Source organism: Moschus berezovskii, chromosome 24 (assembly GCF_049115385.1).
Source record: "Moschus berezovskii isolate FMDL1 chromosome 24, NW_MosBer_1.0, whole genome shotgun sequence".
NCBI classification, from domain to species: domain Eukaryota; kingdom Metazoa; phylum Chordata; class Mammalia; order Artiodactyla; family Moschidae; genus Moschus; species Moschus berezovskii.
Window position 1 is genome coordinate 61,839,770 of NC_142483.1, and position 21,195 is coordinate 61,860,964.

Genomic DNA, 21,195 nt, shown 5'->3' on the forward strand with positions numbered 1-21,195 from the left:
CAGGGCCTCCCTGGTGGCTCAGTGGTGAAGCATCCCTCTGGCAATGAAGGAGACACGGGTTCAATCCCTGGGTCAGGAAGATCCCCTGAAAAAGAAAATGGCAATCCACTCCTGCATTCTTGCCTGGGAAATCCCATGGACAGAGGAGCCTGTCAGGCCACAGTCCATGGGGTCACAAAGTTGGACACAACTGAGCAACTGAGCACATATATCGTACAGGAAACCCTATTCAATACTCTGTAAAGACCTAAATGGGAAAAGAATTGAAAAATGACTGGATATATGTATATGTATAACTGATTCATTTTGCTTTACACCTGAAACAAACTCAACACTGTAAATCAGCTACACTCCAATAATATAAATTTTTTAAACTCTTGGAAGAACATAAAAGAAAAAACTGCCCTGTTATAGAGAAGCAAGGATCAGAATTACACCAGACTTCTTTTCAGCAACAGTGTAAGCAAGGTAAGAGTGGAGTGAAATATTTCAAGTGTTGAGAGTCAAAAAAAAAAAAATCCTAGAATTTTGTACCCTTTCAAATTATCCTTAAAAGTGAAGGAGGTATAAAAACTTTCTCAAACAGAAATCAAGGAAATTTGTTGCCATTTGACTTGATTTTCAAGAAATGGTAAACCAAGTCTTTGTGAGAAGGAAAATGGTATTACTTGGCTACTTGTTGCTGTGCTTAGTCACTCAGATTTGTCTAATTCTTTGAGACCCCATGGATTTCTTTGTCCATGGGGATTCTCCAGGCAAGAATACAGGAGTGGGTTGCCATGCCCTCCTTCGGGAGATCTTCCCAAGTCAGGGACTGAACCCAGGTCTCCCTCATTGCAGGCGGATTCTTTACCATCTGAGTCACCAGGAGTTACTTGAATCTGCATTTAAAATAACGAAGAGCTTTAGTGTATGAATAAGTGAAGGTGAAATAAGAACTTTTATTTTTCTTATTCTCAAATGATCTAGCAGATCAAATTATTAAATTGGTGCAAAAGTAATTGCAGTTGGTGCAAAAGTAATTGAGGTTCAAAAGTAATTGTGGTTGACTTTTGCATCAATGAAAAGCCATTACTTTTGCACCAAGCACTTTTGAACCCCACTTTTTTGCACCAACTGCAATTACTTTTGCACGAACTTAATATATATTCAAATAACAGCAATGAATATGTTTGTTACATAAGCACATATGTATGTTTATATATATGCACATATATATATATATATGATTATGTATGTGTTGTTGTGTCCAACTCTTTGTGACCCAGTGGACTGCAGCACACCAGCCTCCTCTGTCCTCCACCATCTCCTGGAGTTTCCTCAAATTCATGTCCAACTATCTAACCATCTCGTTCTCTGCTGCCCCCTTCTCCTTTTGCCTCCAACCTTTCCCAGCATCAGTCATTTCCAATGATTCATTTGTGTCAGGTGGCCAAAGTATTGGAGCTTCAGCATCAGTCCTTCCTATGAATATTGAGAATTGATTTGCTTTAGGATTGATAGGTTTGATCTTCTTGCAGTCCAGGGGACTCTCATGAGTCTTCTCTAGCACCACAATTTGAAAGCATTGATTTTTGATTCTTCAGTGCTCAACGTTCTTTATGGTCCAACTCTCATGTCTGTACATGACTGCTGGAAAAACCATAGCTTTAACTATACGGACCTTTGTCAGCAAAGTGATGCCTCTGCTTTTTCATATGCTGCCTACGTTTGTCATAGCTTTCCTTCAAAAGAGCAAGTACCTTTTAATTTCATGACTGCAGTCACTGTTCACACTGGTGATTTTGGAGCCCAAGAAAATGAAATCTGTGATTGCTTCCACTTTCCCCCCTTCTATTTGCCATGAGGTGTTGGGACCAGATGCCATGAGTTTAGTTTTTTTAATATTGAGTTTCAAGCCAGCGTTTTCACTCTCCTCTTTCACCCTTATCTAGAAGCTCTTCAGTTCCTCTATACTTTATGCCATTGGAGTGGGATCATCTGCACATCTGAGGTTGTTGATATTTCTCCCAGCAGTGTTGGTTCTAGCTTATGATTCTTCCACTTCAGCATTTCACATGATGTACTCTGCATATAAGTTAAGTAAGCAAGGTGACAGTAAACAGCCTTGTTGTCCTCCTTTCCCAATTTTGAACCAGTTTTCCATGTTCAGTTCTAACTGTTGCTTATTAACCTGCAAGAAGTGAGACAGGTAAGGAGGTCCCATCTCTTAAGAATTTTCCAGTTTCTTGTGTTCCAAACAGAGCCTTTAGTTTAGGTAATGAAGCAGAAGTAGATGTTTTTCTGGAATTCCCTTGCTTTCTTCAGCCAGTGAATGCTGGCAATTTGATCTGTGGTTCCTTTGCCTTTTCTAAACCCATCTTGAACATCTGGAAGTTCTCGATTCATGTATTGCTGAAGCCTAACTTGAAGAATTTTGAGCATGATTGTACCACCGTGTATATGTTATGTATAAGTAAAATGAACAATAGTACGATACAACAGAAAGGAAGGTTAATTTAGGAACACTTTGTTATTATAAGATACTTGCTCTACCCGTGAAGTGTTATAGTGATATTTGAAAGTGGAGTGGGATTAAATTGAAAAAAAAAATCACATCGTAAAATACAGAGAAAGCATTTGGCAAAATCCAGTGTCTATTTGTGATTTAAACATCTCAGTGAACTAGGAATACAGGGGAACATCCTCAACTTGATTAAGAACATCACAAAAAAACTGTGTCATGTTTAATGGTAAAATATTTAAAATTTACCTGCTAAGATCAGCAACGTGGTAAAAATGTTGCTCACCACTGCTTTCAGCGTCATACTTGAAGTTCTATCTGATGTAATAAGACAAAAAAAGGGAATAAAAGGTATGCAAATTCGGAAGGAAGAAATAAAACTGCCTTTGCAGATGTCATCGCCATTCTATGTAGAAAATCAGAATCAACAACAAAGTTTTCTGGAACTAATAAGCAATTAGAGAAAAGTTGCAGGATATAAAGTAAGTTTCAGTTCAGTTCAGGTTCAATTCAGTCGCTCAGTTGTGTCCGATTCTTTGTGACCCCATGAATCACAGCACGCCAGGCCTCCCTGTCCATCACCAACTCCCGGAGTTCAATCAAACTCATGTCCATCGAGTCAGGGATGCCATCCAGCCATCTCATTCTCTGTCGTCCCCGTCTCCTCCCGCCCCCAATCCCTCCTAGCATCAGAGTCTTTTCCAGTGGGTCAACTCGTCGCATGAGGTGGCCAAAATATTGGAGTTTCATTTTTAGCATCAGTCCTTCCAATGAACACCCAGGATTGATCTCCTTTAGAATGGACTGGTTGGATCTCCTTGCAGTACAAGGGACTCTCAAGAGTCTTTTCCAGCACCACAGTTCAAAACATCAATTCTTCGGTGATCAGCTTTCTTCACAGTCCAGCTCTCACATCCATACATGACCACAGGAAAAACCATAGCCTTGACTAGATGGACCTTTGTTGGCAAAGTAATGTCTCTGCTTTTTAATATGCTATCTAAGTTGGTCATAGCTTTCCTTCCAAGGAGTAAATGCCTTTTAATTTCATGGCTGCAATCAGCATCCGCAGTGATTTTGGAGCCCAAAAAATAAAGTCTGACACTGTTTCCACTGTGTTCCCATCTATTTCCCATGAAGTGATGGGACCAGATGCCATGATCTTAGTTTTCTGAATGTTGAGCTTCAAGCCAACCTTTTCACTCTCCTCTTTCACTTTCCTCAAGAGGCTTTTGAATTCCTCTTCACTTTCTGCCATAAGGGTGTCATCTGCATATGAAGTAAGTTTACAAATTGTTTTTTTATAAACCAGCAATGAATAAGTGAAATTTAAAGTAATGAACACAATACCATTTACATTAGCATCCCCCCAAAATACTGAGGTACAAATCTATCAAAATATATACAAAAATCGGTGAGAGGTAAACTACAAAGCTCTTTATTAAAGATACCAAAAGGAGAACTAAAGTGAGATATTCCATGTTCTTGGATAGGAAGACTCAATATTGTCAAGATGTCATTTCTTCCCAGTTTGATCTGTAGATTCAATGCAGTCCCAATCAAAATTCCAACAAGTTATTTTGTGAATATCAACAAACTGATTCTAAAGTTTATAAAGAGAGGAAAGAAACTCAGAATATTCCACTCAATATTGAAGGAAAAGAACAGATGGAGAACTAACACTATCTGACTTTAAATTTACGAGACTTTTAAGACTTTAAGACTCATAAGCTGCAATAATCAAGCCAGTGTAGTACTAGTGAAAGAACAGAAGAGAGCCCAGACATAGAGCCACAGATATTTAACAGAGGATCAGAGGCAGTGCAGTGTAGCAAAGATGGTCATTTCAGCAAATGGTTCTAGAGCACCTGGGTATCTGCATGCAAAGAATGAATCTAGATACCTTTCAAAAGAATTAGCAAAAAAAAAAAAAATTAGCAAAATAGATTATGGACTTGAACATAAAATATAAGACTCCTCAAGATAACACAGGAGAAAACCTAGATGGCCTTTGGTGTGGAACTGACTTTTTACATACAACACCGAATATGTGATCTGTGAAAGAAATACAGCCAAAACCCTGGGAATATTGTAGGTTCAGTTCTAGACTACCACAGTAAAGCAAGTTTCACATAAAATGAGTCATATAAATTTTTGGTTTCTCAGTGCATATAAAAGTTATGTTTAGTCTGTTAAGTTTGTAACAGTATCATGTCCAAACAAACAAACAGCAGTGTACATACCTTAATTTTAAAATATTGGTTAAAAAATGCTAACATAAGCATTCAGTGAATCTTCATCCTTTTGTTGGTGGAGAGTTTGAAATATTGTGAGAATTGCCAGAATGTGATACTAAGAAAAAAAATGAGCAAATCCTATTGGAAAAATAGCTCTGACAGACTTACTCAATTCAGGGTGCCACAAAGGTTTAATTTGAAAAAAAAAAAAAAAAAGAGATCCCTGTAAATGATAAAGCTCTTTAAAAAACTACCCTGTGAAAAACAGTGAGAAGATAAGCCACTAACCTGGAAAAAATGCTATGGCTGATTCATGTTGAGGTTTGACAGAAAACAACAAAATTCTATAAAGCAATTATCCTTCAATTAAAAAAAATACATTTTTAAAAAATTGCAAAAAACATACCTGATAAAGGATTTTTACCAAGCATAAACAAAAAAACTCTTAAAACCCAATAATAAGGAAATGAACAACCCTCTTATAGAATAGACAGAATGTGTGAGCCGACACCTCACCCAAAAAGATATACAGATGGCAGTTAAGCCATATGAAAACATATGAAAAGATGTTCAACATCTCATGTCATTAGGGAATTGCCAAATTTCAAACACAGTAGCAAGTGCTGGTGACAGTGTGGAACAACCAGAACTCTGATTTACTGCTAGTGGAAATGCAAAATAGTCAGCCATACTAGAAGATGTTTTGGCAATTTTTTACAAAACTAAACATGACTCTTACTATATGTTCCAGTAGTTCTCTTTATTATGCAAATGAAGTAAAAACTTAGGCCCACCAAAGAGCTGCACGTGAGTGTTTATAGCAAACTATAGTCATAGTTGCCACAAGTTTGAAGTAGCCAAGATGTCTTTCAGTGAGTAAGTCGATAAATAAATGGTGCATCTAAACAATGAAGTATTATTCAGCATTAAAAGGAGGTGTGCCAAAAAGAGACATGGAAGAAACTTAAAACTTTCTAGTTTTTCTAGAAGGCACTCTGAAAAGGCTACCTACTATATGATTTCAATTATATGGTATTCTGGAAAATATTTAACTGAAAATTCTGAAAGAGATGGGAATACCAGACCACCTCACCTGCCTCTTGAGAAACTTGTATGCAGGTCAGGAAGCTACAGTTAGAACTGGACATGGAACAACAGACTGGTTCCAAATAGGAAAAGGAGTGCATCAAGGTTGTATATTGTCACCCTGCTTATTTAACTTATATGCAGAGTACATCATGAGGAACACTGGGCTGGAAGAAGCACAAGCTGGAATCAAGATTGCTGGGAGAAATATCAATAACCTCAGATATGCAGATGACACCACCCTTATGGCAGAAAGTGAAGAGGAACTAAAAAGCCTCTTGATGAAAGAGAAAGAGGAGAGTGAAAAGGTTGGCTTGAAGCTCAACATTCAGAAAACAAAGATCATGGCATCTAGTCCCATCACTTCATGGGAAATAGATGGGGACACAGTGGAAGCAGTGTCAGACTTTATTTTTCTGGGCTCCAAAATCACTGCGGATGCTGATTGCAGCCATGAAATTAAAAGACGCTTGCTCCTTGGAAGGAAAGTTATGACCAGCCTAGACAGCATATTAAAAAGCAGAGACATTACTTTGCCAACCAAGGTCCGTCTAGTCAAGGCTATGGTTTTTCCTGTGGTCATGTATGGATGTGAGAGTTGGACTGTGAAGAAAGCTGATCGCCGAAGAATTGATGTTTTGAACTGTGGTGCTGGAGAAGACTCTTGAGGGTCCCTTGGACTACTGCAAGGAGATCCAACCAGTCCATCCTAAAGGAGATCAGTCCTGGGTGTTCACTGGAAGGACTTATGCTAAAGCTGAAACTGCAATACTTTGGCCACCTCATGCAACGAGTTGACTCACTGGAAAAGACTCTGATGCTAGGAGGGATTGGGGGCAGGAGGAGATGGGGACGACAGAGAATGATATGGATAGATGGCATCACCAACTCGATGGACATGAGTTTGAGTGAACTCCGGGAGTTGGTGATGGACAGGGACGCCTGGCATGCTGTGATTCATGGGGTCGCAAAGAGTCGAACACGACTGAGCGACTGAACTGAACTGAACTAAAGACTGTAAAAGTGTTTACTGGTTTCAGTGAATTTAGAGGTGGAGGACAGATGAACAGGCAGAGCACAGAGGATATTTAGGACAGTGAAACTGCTCTGGATCTTCTACAGGGTGGAAACATCTTGTTATACACTTGTCCCAACCCATAGGATGTATAATACCAAGAGCCTATGGCAGTATAGACTGTGGGCTTTAGGTGAAAAAGATGCATCAGTGTCAATTCATCAGTTTTGCCACATGTTCTACTGTGGTGTGGGATGTCAGTAGTTAAGGAGGAGGTATATGAGAGAAGTATCAACAGGGAGGAAGTCATCTTGGTATTAAAACTCTAAGTGGCCACATTCAGAAGTTCACCAGCACCCTACAAGAGTTTCAAGGAGTGAAAAATGAAGATCAGATTTTAAATCCAGCTAGGTTACCACCCTCTAGACATATAAAATATAACAAAAGATATAAGAAGAACGTAGAAAATATTTTCATTTAGAGCCTTGCAGAGGACTCTGCTAGGGTAGTAGGTTATAAACAATGGCTTATGGGCCAAATCTGGGATACAGCCTGTTTTCACAGGCCTGGTACCAAGAAGGGCTTTATATTCCTAAGAATTGTGAAATAAAAGAATACCCAACAGAGACTGAATGTGGTCCTCAAGGCCTAACCTAGAGTTTATTATCTAGGTTTTTATGGGAAAAAAATTTGCTGATTTCTGTATTAGAAGACTAGCCAAGATAAGATTCAAGGAAACATGGACATAAGCATAGAGTAACATTGATTAGGAACAGAATTTTGCAGATAGGAGAACCAGGCATACAACATCAATAAATTGCGAAACCTTAAAACAGGAAATTTTAGGAATAACGTGACTGCTTTTCACTACATAAATTTATTTCACAATATAACTGAGATGGATAATTCTCTGAATACATAATTTACCAAACCTTACACTGGAACAGATACAATGTTTAAATAGATAAAATTTCAAATAAAAATTTGAGAATGTCATCAACTACCTGCCCAAAAATTTCACTGGGAAATTTTACCAAACATTAGTTAAAGGACAGGAAATGCCAAAGAGAATGACATAAAAATGCTGTAACAGGAATTCTGTACTGTTTCCCCCTCCCACCCAACGAATACTGATTTTGATAATTGCACACAAATGAGAGTACCTTTCTGGGATCCAAGAGTCCAGTGGAGGAGTTACTCGATATCACTGAAGCAAAGAAAACAAATATAGAACTGAGATTGGACACATTGAAAAGGGTAAGAGGAAAATTCCCACATCACCTGTCACCTCATCCTCAACAGCTTAGTGCCAAGAGAGAGACGCTTGGCCTTGATTTCTCCTGCAGAGAAAAATGAGAACATGTGAGTGAGTGCCCAGCTTCCGCAACTCTGTGTGAAACTACTGAGGACACCCACTTCTTTCTCACCCCTTTCAGATTACAAAGGTGAGCTGCATAACTGAGGGGCAAGGATGGCATAGCAGCCAGGGCTCAAGATTCAACAGGGGACACAGGTCCACTAACCACTTTGCAGACTCCATCGGGAAGCCTGCCCGTGAGTCACTGGGGACACCACCTGTGGATCCCCACAAATTGGTCCATGGTTACCTCCAACATTCTGCATTGCACACACACACACTGACCCACCTTATGTGTGCCCCTGAGGGCAGTGTGTGCAACCCTTGTGGACATTCAGCATGGGCAGAAAGCTGGCTCAAGCCAGCAGGATTGGGAGAAAGCATACCCGCTTGAGTGGCCCTCAACTACCCTACGAAAAGCAAACAGGAGACTCAGCACTCAGCCTGACTTTATGGAATCAGGAGAGGCATACAGTCTTAAGAATTCTCCCCTAACAGGGAACAAAGAGTGTGGAGCAGGCATATCCATAGAGATGTTCTGAGAAAGCCTGAGAATCCCTTGTAAGGCTGACAGAAGACATTTCATTCTTGAAGGCTGTCAATAAAGACTGAAGGAGGTGACTACATCTTCAGATGCTGAGACAGGAACACACGACTTCAAGAAACATGAAAAATCAAGGAAACATAATACCACTTATACTTTAGAATTTTATAATAAAATAACTGTCTAGTAACCACCCCTAAAGAAATGGAGATTTATGGTTTGTCTGATAAAGAATTCAAATTAGTGTTTTTGAAGAAGCTCATGAACTACAAGAAAACGGAGAAACACATTTTAATGAAATCAGGGAAACAATACAGAAAACAATACATAAACAAAACAGTACAGGAAAACAACACATAATAGAACCAGAAAAGAAGCCTGGAGCTGAAGAATACAAACAGATGACATGCAGTTGTCAACTGCAGCAGCAGCAGAAGGAATCAACAAGAAAAAAATAACCTATGAGCTTGGCAGAGGTCATTTGTAATTAACCAGTCAGAGGAGAAAAAACTAAAAAGAATGAATAAAAGTAAAGAAAGCCTGCATGGATTAAGGGATGTCATCAAAAAAAAATTAATACACTATAGGAGTCACAGAAAGAAAAAGGGCGCGGGGAAAGCAAAACCTTATTTAAAGAAGTAATGGCTGACAATTTTCAAAATCTGGGAAAAAAGATGGAAATTAAGAGTTCAAGATGTCTGTACTTCCCCAAAGAGATTCTGCTCAAAGAAGGCTTCACTGAGACATATTATGTTTAAAATCAAAGACAGAATTTCTGAAGCAGGAAACAACTACTTAATGCAAGTTCAGTTCAGACGCTCAGCCGTGTCCGACTCTGCGACCCCATGAATTGCAGCACGCCAGGCCTTCCTGTCCATCACCAGCTGCTGGAGTTTACTCAAACTCGTGTCCATCGAATCGGTGATGCCATCCAACCATCTCATCCTCTGTCGTCCCCTGCTCCTCCTGTCCTCAATATTTCCCAGCATCAGGGTCTTTTCAAATGAGTCAGCTCTCTGCATCATGTGGCCAAAATATTGGAGTTTCAGCTTCAGCATCAGTTCTTCCAATGAATATTCAGAACTGATTTCCTTTAGGATGGACTGGTTGGATCTCCTTGCAGTCCAAGGGACTCTTCAAGAGTCTTCTCCAACACCACAGTTCAAAAGCATCAATTCTTCAGCGCTCAGCTTTGTTTATAGTCCAGCTCTCACATCCATACATGATTACTGGAGAAACCGTAGCCTTGACTAGACAGACCTTTGTTGACAAAGTAATGTCTCTGCTTTTGAATATGCTGTCTAGGTTGGTCATAACTTTCCTTCCAAGGAGTAAGCGTCTTAATTTCATGGCTGCAATCACCATCTGCAGTGATTTTGGAGCCAAAATAAATAAAGTCAGCCACTGTTTCCACTGTTTCCCCGTCTATTTGCCATGAAGTGATGGGACCAGATGCCATGATGTTAGTTTTCTGAATGTTGAGCTTTAAGCCAACTTTTTCGCTCTTCTCTTAACCTTTCATCAAGAGGCTCTTTAGTTCTTCTTCACTTTCTGCCATAAGGGTGCATATCTGAGGTTATTGATATTTCTCCCAGCAATCTTGATTCCAGCTTGGCTTCATCCAGCCCAGCGTTTCTCATGATGTACCCTGCATATAAGTTAAATAAGCACGGTGACAATATACAGCCTTGATGTATTCCTTTTCCTATTTGGAACCAGTCTATTGTTCTATGTCCAGTTCTAACTGTTGCTTCCTGACCTGCATACAGGTTTCTCAAGAGGCAGGTCAGGTGGTCTGGGATTCCCATCTCTTTCAGAATTTTCCACAGTTTATTGTGACCCACACAGTCAAAGGCTTTGGCATAGTCAATAAAGCAGAAATAGATGTTTTTCTGGAACTCTCTTGCTTTTTCTGTGATCCAGCAGATGTTGGCAATTTAATCTCTGGTTCCTCTGCCTTTTCTAAAAGCAGCTTGAACCTCTGGAAGTTCACGGTTCATGTATTGCTGAAGCCTGGCTTGGAGAATTTTGAACATGACTTTACTAGCGTGTGAGAGGAGTACAATTGTGTGGTAGTTTGAGCATTCTTTGGCATTGCCTTTCTTTGGTATTGGAATGAAAACTGACCTTTTTCAGTCCTATGGCCACTGCTAAGTTTTTCATATTTGCTGGCATATTGAGTGCAGCACTTTCACAGCATCATCTTTTAGGATTTGAAATAGCTCAACTGGAATTCCATCACCTCCACTAGCTTTGTTCGTAGTGATGCTTCCTAAGGCCTGTTTAACTTCACATTCCAGGATGCCTGGCTGTAGGTGTGTGATCACACCGTTGTATTATCTGGGTCGTGAAGATCTTTTCTGTATAACTCTTCTGTGTGTTCTTGCCACCTCTTCTTAATATCTTCTGCTTCTGTTAGGTCCATACCATTTCTGTCCTTTATTGAGCCCATCTTTGCATGAAATGTTCCCTTGGTATAATTTTCTTGACGAGATCTCCAGTCTTTCCCATTCTATTGTTTTCCTCTATTTCTTTGCACTGATCACTGAGAAAGGCTTTCTTATTTCTTCTTGCTATTCTTTGGAACTCTGCATTCAAATGGGTATATCTTTACTTTTCTCCTTTGCTTTTCGCTTCTTTTCTTTTACAGCTATTTGTAAGTCCTCCTCAGACAACATTTTCTTTTTTTCCATTTCTTTTTCTTGGGGATGAACTTGATCCCTGTTTCCTGTACAGTGTCACGAACCTCCGTCCACAGTTCATCTGGCATTCTGTCTATCAGATCTAGTTCCTTAAATCTATTTCTCACTTACACTGTATAATCATAAGGGATTTGATTTAGGTCATACCTAAATGGTCTAGTGGTTTTCCTTTCTTTCTTTAATTTAAGTCTGAATTTGGCAATAAGCAGTTCCTGATCTGAGCCACAGTCAGCTCCCAGTCTTGTTTTGCTGATTGTATAGAGCTTCTCCATCTTTGGCTGCAAAGAATATAATCAATCTGATTTTGTACATGGTGATGTCCATGTGTAGAGTGGTGTTTGCTATGACCAGTGTGTTCTCTTGGCAAAACTCTATTAGCCTTTGTCCTGCTTCATTCTGTTCTCCAAGGCCAAATTTGCCAGTTACTCCAGGTGTTTCTTGACTTCCTACTTTTGCATCCCAGTCCCCTATAATGAAAAGGACATCTTTTGCCCTTTGTACCTCCATAAAAATGGAGGAAACGAACAATAAACAGTAAAAGAGTCAGTGTTTTGTTTTTTAAAGAACAGGAAATCTCAGTGCTACTGTTACACTGTTTCAGAGAACAGGAAAATAAGGAATACTTCTCATCGTTTTATGAAGCAAGGTTGATACTGGTGCCGAAACTGATATAAAGATTTACTAAAAAGAAAAAAATAAAATAAACACAGCTCCATTGTAGTAATTCTTAATTTTGATAGTTACAGTGTTAATTTGCCTTCTAAGGAAAGGTTTGTATGTTTTAGATTTTCATACTGAAGTATTCAGGGGCAGAATGTCATGATGACTTCTTTTTTTATACTTTGCCTGTCATCATTTGCTTTAAAATACTTAAGCTTTGAATATATATAACCATAGATTTTTATGTTCATAGGTTGGCCAGATCATACTATTTTTAGCGGTTTCTGAGTCAGTAAGGAAGTACTGGTGAACCTTTTATAGTGATTATTATATTTGAAATTTGTTGAGGTTGAACTTGTTTTCTATATATTTATAATTTCAGTTTTTGAATACAGAAAACACACTGGAAATCATAAGTGAATCATATGGAAGGATCTTTTTTAGGGCTTATTAATGTGCTCTTTTTGTATCTGTTTTTGAAACAATGACTTGTATAAACAATGGATAATGACAAAAGGACTTCTCAAAAAATATATGTGGGTGTTAAGAGTTCGTTCGTCTGAAAGGGAAGTAGGATATCTTGAATAGCAAAATTAAAGAAGAAAGAAGCTACCTATTTTGAGAAATTTACAAAGCAAAATGAAAAATAAAAAGTGAAAGGATATCAGATAAAGAACAGAATATTAGTGAACCTCAATTCAAACATTAATAGATTATTTTTGGCCTTTTGACCAGCATATCATTTTTTAAAAATACTTTTTCCTGAGTATATTTTATTAGGTATATATTTATACAGATTGATTTATTATTTAGCTGTCACATTGACTTCCTGAGTCCAGGAATAATAGCGTGCTTCCTTAGAAGCCATATAGTTCGTCCTCCTTAGATTTTCAGAAAAAGACACCTCTCTGGTTCCCTTGAGTAACCAGGTGTGTTCTTTAATCTCACATAGGAAAGTTGGATAGGTGATAAGCTATGTCTTGTGAATTCAGTACCTTAAACTGCATCATGTGGCTCTTCCATAAATGATGAGCTGGATAACTGGTTGGTTGGTCACTGAAGAAAATTGAAAAACTGTCAGAAATAGGTATTGGAAAGAAGAGGGTACAAAATTCGAAAAGCAATCATGTAATTTGGCATAAGATAGGAGGAGGACATTATTATATGAGAATTAAGAAGAAAAGAACCCAAGTTAGCAAAGGATAATAAGTACAACCTTGAGACAAATGAAGATTGAATGGGGAATAAGTGGGAAGTCTTACATTTCCCTTATCTAGGAGTTACTGAATCATTGTGTTAGAGCAATTGGCAACATTTAAACTTGTCTAAAGTTTTTTCTACCTTGGGTTTTTTTCCCTTCATTTTTAAGAAACATATGTGATTTTTTTGATGTTACCCCTTCAGAAGTGTAGACTTTCTGTAGGAGTTTCATGTAATTGTGAATTAATGTCATGATAAAAAGGATAGGCTTTAATGCTTGTCTTTTTTTGTGGGGGTGGGGGGACTATTCCAGGCATAGCCCTTTTGTACCTGCAGTTGTACCGGGTTACATGTGACCAGTCCTATTTGCTCCGATCCCTGGATTACGTAAAGAGAACACTTCGGAATCTGAATGGCCGAAGGGTTACTTTCCTCTGTGGAGATGCTGGGCCCCTGGCTGTTGGAGCTGTTGTATATCATAAACTCAAAAGTGATTGTGAGTCCCAGGAATGCATCACAAAGTGAGTTTTTACTATTGGAAGTGTTTTTTCCAAATTCTCAGTATTGCTGTTGAAAGAAACTCAAAAAACGAAAATGAATTTCTCTTTTAATTCACCTGCTCTTTCAGGTAGTTCTGTCTAAGTAGAAGAAAGTTTGAAAATTAATCTTGAGCCTGATTGGGCTCAATATTGGGATTGTTTGCTCCTTTTCTATCCAAGCATGTGTTTATCTTAATTTGAGGGAAGAGAGTAAGCATGTTTTTTCCTAAGTAGTTTTTGGTTGCCTTCAGTGCATGAAAATTAGCTTATATGCCTTAGATTCACTATAATAACTGAGTTATTCTTTGGTTCAGTTGTTATGAAACACAGAGAATGTAAGCTTTTATTGCATATATTGGTTTATATTCTCTTTTGAATCAGAGCTCACTGCCATAGTCTAGTGAAGTGTCTGGCATGTGCTGGTCAGTTAATGTTAGTTAAAGATGAGGTAACTCAAGCTAATTCTCAAGCATTGGCTACATTTTAGTAAGATTTTTATTAAAATTTCCAGTCACTTTCTTTTAATTCTGGGTTTCAAAACTGAGCATCTTCTCTTATATGTATATATTCCTATAAAGTTTAGATATATTAGTAAATGTAGAACTTTTGAACAGCAAGATGTGTTATTATTAATTTTGATATCTGAAAGAGAAGTTTTTGTTTGGTTTTGCAGTGGAAGTTTTTGTTGTCTTCCCTCTTTTTTGATATTTTTAAAAATCACTTTTAAATGAAAAATAATAACAGATAATTCAAGTGATAGGGTTACTTATAGTTTCAGGAAGAGGTGTTTTAGACATTCTCTGGGAAAACAGAATTTTTCTTGTTGGGTAGACTTTTGCAACTCCAGAGAACCATCGTCTGTCGAGATTCAGACCTTCCTGATGAGCTGCTTTATGGACGGGCAGGTTATCTGTACGCCTTACTCTACGTGAACACGGAGATAGGTCCAGGCGCTGTGTCTGAGTCAGCTATCAAAGAGGTACTGTGGGGCCGTGGGTTGGGGAGTCCTCTCCTATCCATCAGGCAGCCTGTCTGCTAGCATAGAGTTAGAGTAGTAGCTGGACTCTGCCTCTAGGTAAGAGTAATTTCCTAAGGCCTCTCATAAAATAAATAGCTCTTTTATTTTTTCTTCTGGGGATTTTTTTTTAAAGTTTGTATTAATTCAGCTGTTTTTACTAGAATGAAACAGTAGCTTAATGAAGAGAGAATGTTTATTTCTCTTTCGTGAGGTGAATATGGCTAGGGACCAGCTTCTGTCTTGTTCTGCCTTATCCTTGGGCCATGCCCTTATCTGCACAGCACTGAGAACCCCAGCCCAGAGGGTGGTGAGGACGTGGAGGAACTCAAAGTTGCCCACCTCACTTGTGTGCTCATCCTACTTCTAGAACTCTGTCAAATGACTGTGTCCCCCTGTCTGTATCTCTGAGGCAATATGTCTCACTAAAACTTGGAGCCCTGTTACCAAAAGTATGAGGGGAGAGAGGATATGAGGAAACAGTTAAATACTACTTTGCCACATAGTCATTCTAAAATCCTGCAGTAAACCTCATTGCTGTAATCTTTCATAAATAAAGCCAGTTCCTCCAGCATTGGTGGATGTATAGTTATCCCTTAGTACCTGCTGGGGATTGATTCCAGGACCCGCTCTGGATACCAAAATGCCACGCTGCTGAAGTCTCTTAATAAAGTGATGTGGTATTTGCATGTAAGCTATGCATATTCTCCTGTGTACTTTAATCATCTCTAGATTACTTTTCATGCCCAACACCATGTGGCATGTATATATGTAAAATGCTATGTAAAAGTTTTCCCCATGCAACCAATTCAAGTTTTGCTGCTTAGAACTTTCTGGAATATATTTTCCCCAATATTTTTTTCAGAGGTCAGTTGAATCCACTGGTGTGAACCCCACAGCAGATATGGAGGGCCAACTGTACTTGCCCTTTGGGGGAAAATATTGAGTCTAAGCAGTCCAGGATACTTTTTATAGGAAGTTTTTCTAGGTTCTAGTAAACTGTCCATACAAAGACCTTTTGATACTTCTTAATATCTTTTTTACTCTGAGATTATCTTCTGATTTCTCCCTGACTGTATTTATTGATTAATAAAGATAATGGTGCTTATCTTTTCAGATTAATCTATGAATTAAAGATTAAAGATTTTCAGATTAAGTGATCTATGTATATAAAGATTTTCAGATTAAGTACTCTATGTATATAAAGACATGTTGTTATTTTTGATTAGACTAAAACAGGTTACATGTAAGTTTTCTAGACTTACCTGTCTCATCCTCTGTGTAGGTAGTCAGTGCTATCCTTGAATCGGGCAAAGCTTTGTCCAGGGAAGAGAAGAAGGTAGAGCGCTGTCCCCTGCTGTATCAGTGGCACAGGAAGCAGTATGTTGGAGCAGCCCATGGCATGGCCGGGATCTACTACCTGTTGATGCAGGTGAGTGACAGTCTGTAATGCCAGTGCAGTAACCACATCATAAAATACTAGATTGAACTCAGAATGGGAACTGACATTTTACCACAAACCAAGCAGGCTGAAATGAAATAAGAGTCATGGATCCTCAAACAGGACCTCCTGAGAGAGAGTCCTTCTGTGTGCACTTTTGTGCTGGATAAGGTGTCTGTGGCCCACACTTTATTTCTGTCCATTTTTCCCTGGTCTTTTAATTGGGGAAAACCTTCAAGAAACAGAAAAGGCTTCTAGAATGCAGACTAGAGCAGAGGCTTTTTATATGCAAATAACCCCAACTTGGTATCAGTTGTGTTGAAAATTTTTAACTAGTTTATTATTGTAGTTATGATCTTGTCTCCGAATCACCCCTGTCTGCTGAATCACATACTAACTCTTCCGTCAGATAGTCAAAGACTTTGCACCAGATACTGCTTCAGCTTGCTTCCAGCCTTATGGCCTGTGAGTCCCTCCTCTGTGGGCAGACCTCAGCAACATCAAAGGTTCAGTTCCACACTGCTGCAGTAAAGCAGATGTCACAGTGAAGGAAGTCATACATTGTTTGGCTTTCCAGTGTATGTAAAAGCTATTTTTACATTATAGTATAGTCTGTTTAAAGCGTGCAATACTGTTATGTCCGTAAAAAACATGTACATACCTGAATTTTAAAAGACTTTATTTGCTAAAAAAATGCTCAACTATCATCTGAACCTTCAGTGAGTGGTTATCTTTTTGCAGTAGTTACATCACAGGTCACTGATCGTATATCACTATATCAGATATAATAACAATGAAAAAGCTTGAAATATTGTGAGAATTACCAAAATATTTCACAGAGAAACAAAATGAGCAAATCCTATTGGAAAAAGTGGTGCCAATAGACTTGCTTGATTCAGAGTTGCCACAAACCTTCAGTTTTTTAAAAACACAATGCAGCACAGTAAAACAAAGAGCAATACAACGAGGTCTGGCTGTACTTTTTTTTTTTCCAATTAAGCCTTTTTTTATTCTACCACACCCATAACAGAGTACTTTATAAACTTATTCAAAATTACAAAGCTAGTATGTCAAGGAACATGGATTAGAATTTAGATCTTTTTAATTAAAAGCCTGTATATTCCTTTTTAAAATTTTTACTTACTTTCCTTTTTTATTTTTATCTTTTGCATCATGCTGGTACTCACTGAAGGAAAATAGGAAATTCCTGTCTGCCCAGGACTAGAACTCCTTTTTCTGGTGATTAAGTATATTCGGTTATCACTGTAGAAAGTAAAACACCTATGTATTCCAATTTGTGAGTTTTGTCTTAGTTCAGACATGTTCCCAAGCAGCCAGGATTCCGTGTCTCATTTTAAAATGGCAATTTTGTTCTAGACAGTTGGTAGATTGTCTGTTTTTTTCTGTTTTCTCAGAAAAACGTTTATAACAGTGGCTTTTGAACCTTTCTTAAAAGTGGTAAAACCTTTAGGGGGAACATAATCATAAGAAAATGACCAATAATTTAGTTTTAGGTGTTTAGTTTAATTTTGCTAGATATTAGGGGGATCCTTGAGAGAATCACAAGTCATAAAATTTTCAACTCACCTACTTTTAAAGTGACGAACATAGAGACACTATTTTGTAAAGGATACTATTTAGAAACTGATGTCAGCGTTCTCTTCCTGATCACTAAGCAATGATGCGCCAGAGCTGGTCTCATGAGGCTGGCCGTGCACGCCTCTCCCCAGTGGTGCCAGCCTGACCACGGTGGGGGCTCCTGTGTGGTTTCATTTGAACAGCTATCAGAACAGCATACACAAAAACTTTCCAAAATATCATTTGAACAGAACTCCACTTTTAGAATAAAGAACAGTTCTTCTTGAAAATCATGTCAGAACATCAAGGAAAACAGAAAACTGACACCCAGCTTCTTTGATGAGACTTGGAGACTTCTGTAGCCCCACTAGACAAGTATGTATACTGAGAACAGATGAAGGAACAAAGGAACAGTAGGTGACCTGAGTGGACAGGATGGTTGCACAAGCTGCCTGAGGAAGAGGACACCAGCAAGAAGCAAACCAGGAATTTAAGCCTTGCACTCAGGAATTTAAGGTGCCCTCAAAGGCAGTGCCAGTCATGTATGCAGGTGGAGAGTGAGTCTGGGCCACAGGAGGGTATCTTTGAAAATCTCTGTGGAGCCCACCTGGGCCTCTGCAGGGATCACCCTGCACAGCGAGGTGACTAGAGTTAATAGGAAGTAGACCGAAAGAGTAAACCCGGTTCTTTTAACTCCAGAAAGCCAGGTGAAGATGAGACTGGAAGTGGAGCACAGAACTGAAGACGGGGCTTCGTGACTGTTCCCACGGTCAGCAAGGAGACCTCTCTGTGGCCACAGCTGGCCTCTCCCCAGCACCTTCCCCCAGCCCAGCTGTCAGTGCCTTCCCGCCTCACATAGGGAATTGAAGTCTCTTGCAGAAACAGCTCAGATAAAAGATTTGTAGATATAGGTATATGAAAGTCCCCAGCTGTCTGTGATGGTTAAATTTATGTGTTAACTTTACTGGGCTGTGGTGCCCAGACATTTAGTCAGACATTATTCTGGGTATTTCTTTGAGGGTGTATAGGTGATATTTACATTGAAACAGGTTGACTTCTGGTAAAGAAGTCTGTTCTCTGCACTGTGGGTGGACTTCATCCAGTCAGTTGAAGGCCTCCCCTGAGCAAGAGGGAATCCCCAGCAGACAGTCTTCAGCTTTATCTGTAGCCTCAGCAAGTATTGATGCAAAAGTCTGCCCAGGCCTTAAGTAACCAGAGAGGTAAATTAATTCTAGTTTTATATGTTCCTCAGTATTCTAGGTAATTAATGCTTAGCTATATTAGCCACAATATAGGTTAAAAAAGAAAAAAACTTATGGAAAAATTAATTAAATTTTTTATTTGTTTAAAAGCCAGCAGCAAAAGTGGACCAAGAAACCTTGACAGAAATGGTGAAACCTAGTATTGACTATATGCGCCACAAAAGATTCCGATCTGGGAATTATCCGTCGTCACTAAGCAATGAGACAGACCGACTGGTGCACTGGTGCCATGGGGCCCCCGGTGTCATCCACATGCTCATGCAGGCATACAAGGTCAGTGCTCAGGTCATGTCCTTAGCATCCGATGTGCATGCACACAGTGTTCATCACCGAGTTTTCAGTTTCATCTTGATAATCACATTTGCTTGCAAACTAAAAACATTTTAGGGCTAATATTTCTACTAGTAAACAGAAAATCTTATTTCACTGTTCATCACCACTATAGTTAGAGCTGTAAGTGTGTATGTGTGTCTTAACAGGGATTATATTTATGTGTAAAAGAAAACCTAGATGACATAAGTATGAGTAACCAGTAAGGTAGGAGGTAGCATTATAGCCACAATGCTTTTTGTTTGACTTCACATCATTTCATTTCCTTCCTTGAATAAACCTTTGTTGCAGGATGATGATGATGATTTGGGAAATTTTAAATCTGAATTTAAAATTGTTATAAAATTATTTATGAAAGATGGACATGGCGTTCAAGTTTTCACACGTACAGGGTATTATTGGAAATTCGGCAATGCCCTTACTGATGAACTGTAGTAGACTCTCGATCTGTCTACGCACAGTGTTAAGAATACTGTTATTTCTCTCCTGGACTTAAAATTACCATGTAAATTGAAATTATCATGTAAAATTACTTTTGAAATTTTATTTTTCTTTTAATGCATCTTTGTAATGGTTGATGTTTGATTTGCCCTCCTGTTGCTACTCACATTTCACATAGGGCATTCTCTTCTTGGTATGAACATGTATTGTTTGAAATTATGTAGTATTTTAGATGGTCTTGGAAAAAAAGTCAAGATTTTTAATACTCTTTCTGTGATGTATTAGGAATTTTGTTAATTGAAGGTGATTTCCTAACAGGTACATTTGTGGACATTTGTCAAACTCATGGATGGAAGCTATTTGGATGAATAGTTACAATCAGTGAGTTTCCATGGTAGCTTAGATGGTGAAGAATGTGCCTGCAGTGCAGGAGACCTGATTTTGATTACAGGGTTGAGAAGATCCTCTGGAGAAAGGAGTGGCTACCCACTCCAGTATTCTTGCCTAAAGAATCTTATGGACAGAGGAGCCTAGTGGACTACAAGTCCATGGGGTTGCAAAGAGTCAGACATGACTGAGCAACTAACACTTTCACTTTTCTACGATCAGTTCTTTATGGTAAATTATAGGTTATAGTAAAATCTTCCACCTTCTAACCACACATTCAGTCCTTAGGGCATTAGCAGTTTGTGTGGACTCAGCCACTAATAAACAAATACTAACATTGACCTGCCTCTTGAGAAACCTGTATGCAGGTCAGGAAGCAACAGTTAGAGCTGGACATGGAACAACAGACTGGTTCCAAATAGGAAAAGGAGTACGTCAAGGTTGTATATTGTCACCCTGCTTATTTAACTTATATGCAGAGTACATCATGAGAAACACTGGACTGGAAGAAGCACAAGCTGGAATCAAGATTGCTGGGAGAAATGTCAGTAACCTCAGATGTGCAGATGACACCACCCTTATGGCAGAAAGTGAAGAGGAACTCAAAAGCCTCTTGATGAAAGTGAAAGAGGAGAGTGAAAAAATCGGCTTGAAGCTCAACATTCAGAAAACGAAGATCATGGCATCTGGTTCCATCACTTCATGGCAAATAGATGGGGAAACAGTGGAAACAGTGTCAGACTTCATTTTTCGGGGCTCCAAAATCACTGCGGATGCTGACTGCAGCCATGAAATTAACAGATGCTTACTCCTTGGAAGGAAAGTTATGACCAACCTAGATAGAATATTAAAAAGCAGAGACATTACTTTGCCAACCAAGGTCCGTCTCATCAAGGCT

General features: G+C 38.8%; 1 protein-coding gene across 2 annotated transcripts in view; it reads left to right on the forward strand.

Moving 5' to 3' along the window:
- The window catches only part of LANCL2 (LanC like glutathione S-transferase 2), a 103,215-nt gene that overhangs the window by 45,831 nt on the left and 36,189 nt on the right, over window positions 1-21,195 (forward strand). For both annotated transcript variants that reach the window (XM_088831755.1, XM_055414811.2), the window contains exons 3-6: window positions 13,618-13,825; window positions 14,675-14,822; window positions 16,144-16,290; window positions 19,230-19,412. In XM_088831755.1, coding sequence (XP_088687881.1) covers window positions 13,618-13,825; window positions 14,675-14,822; window positions 16,144-16,290; window positions 19,230-19,412 — 686 coding nt within the window. The remainder of the gene's footprint in view (window positions 1-13,617; window positions 13,826-14,674; window positions 14,823-16,143; window positions 16,291-19,229; window positions 19,413-21,195) is intronic.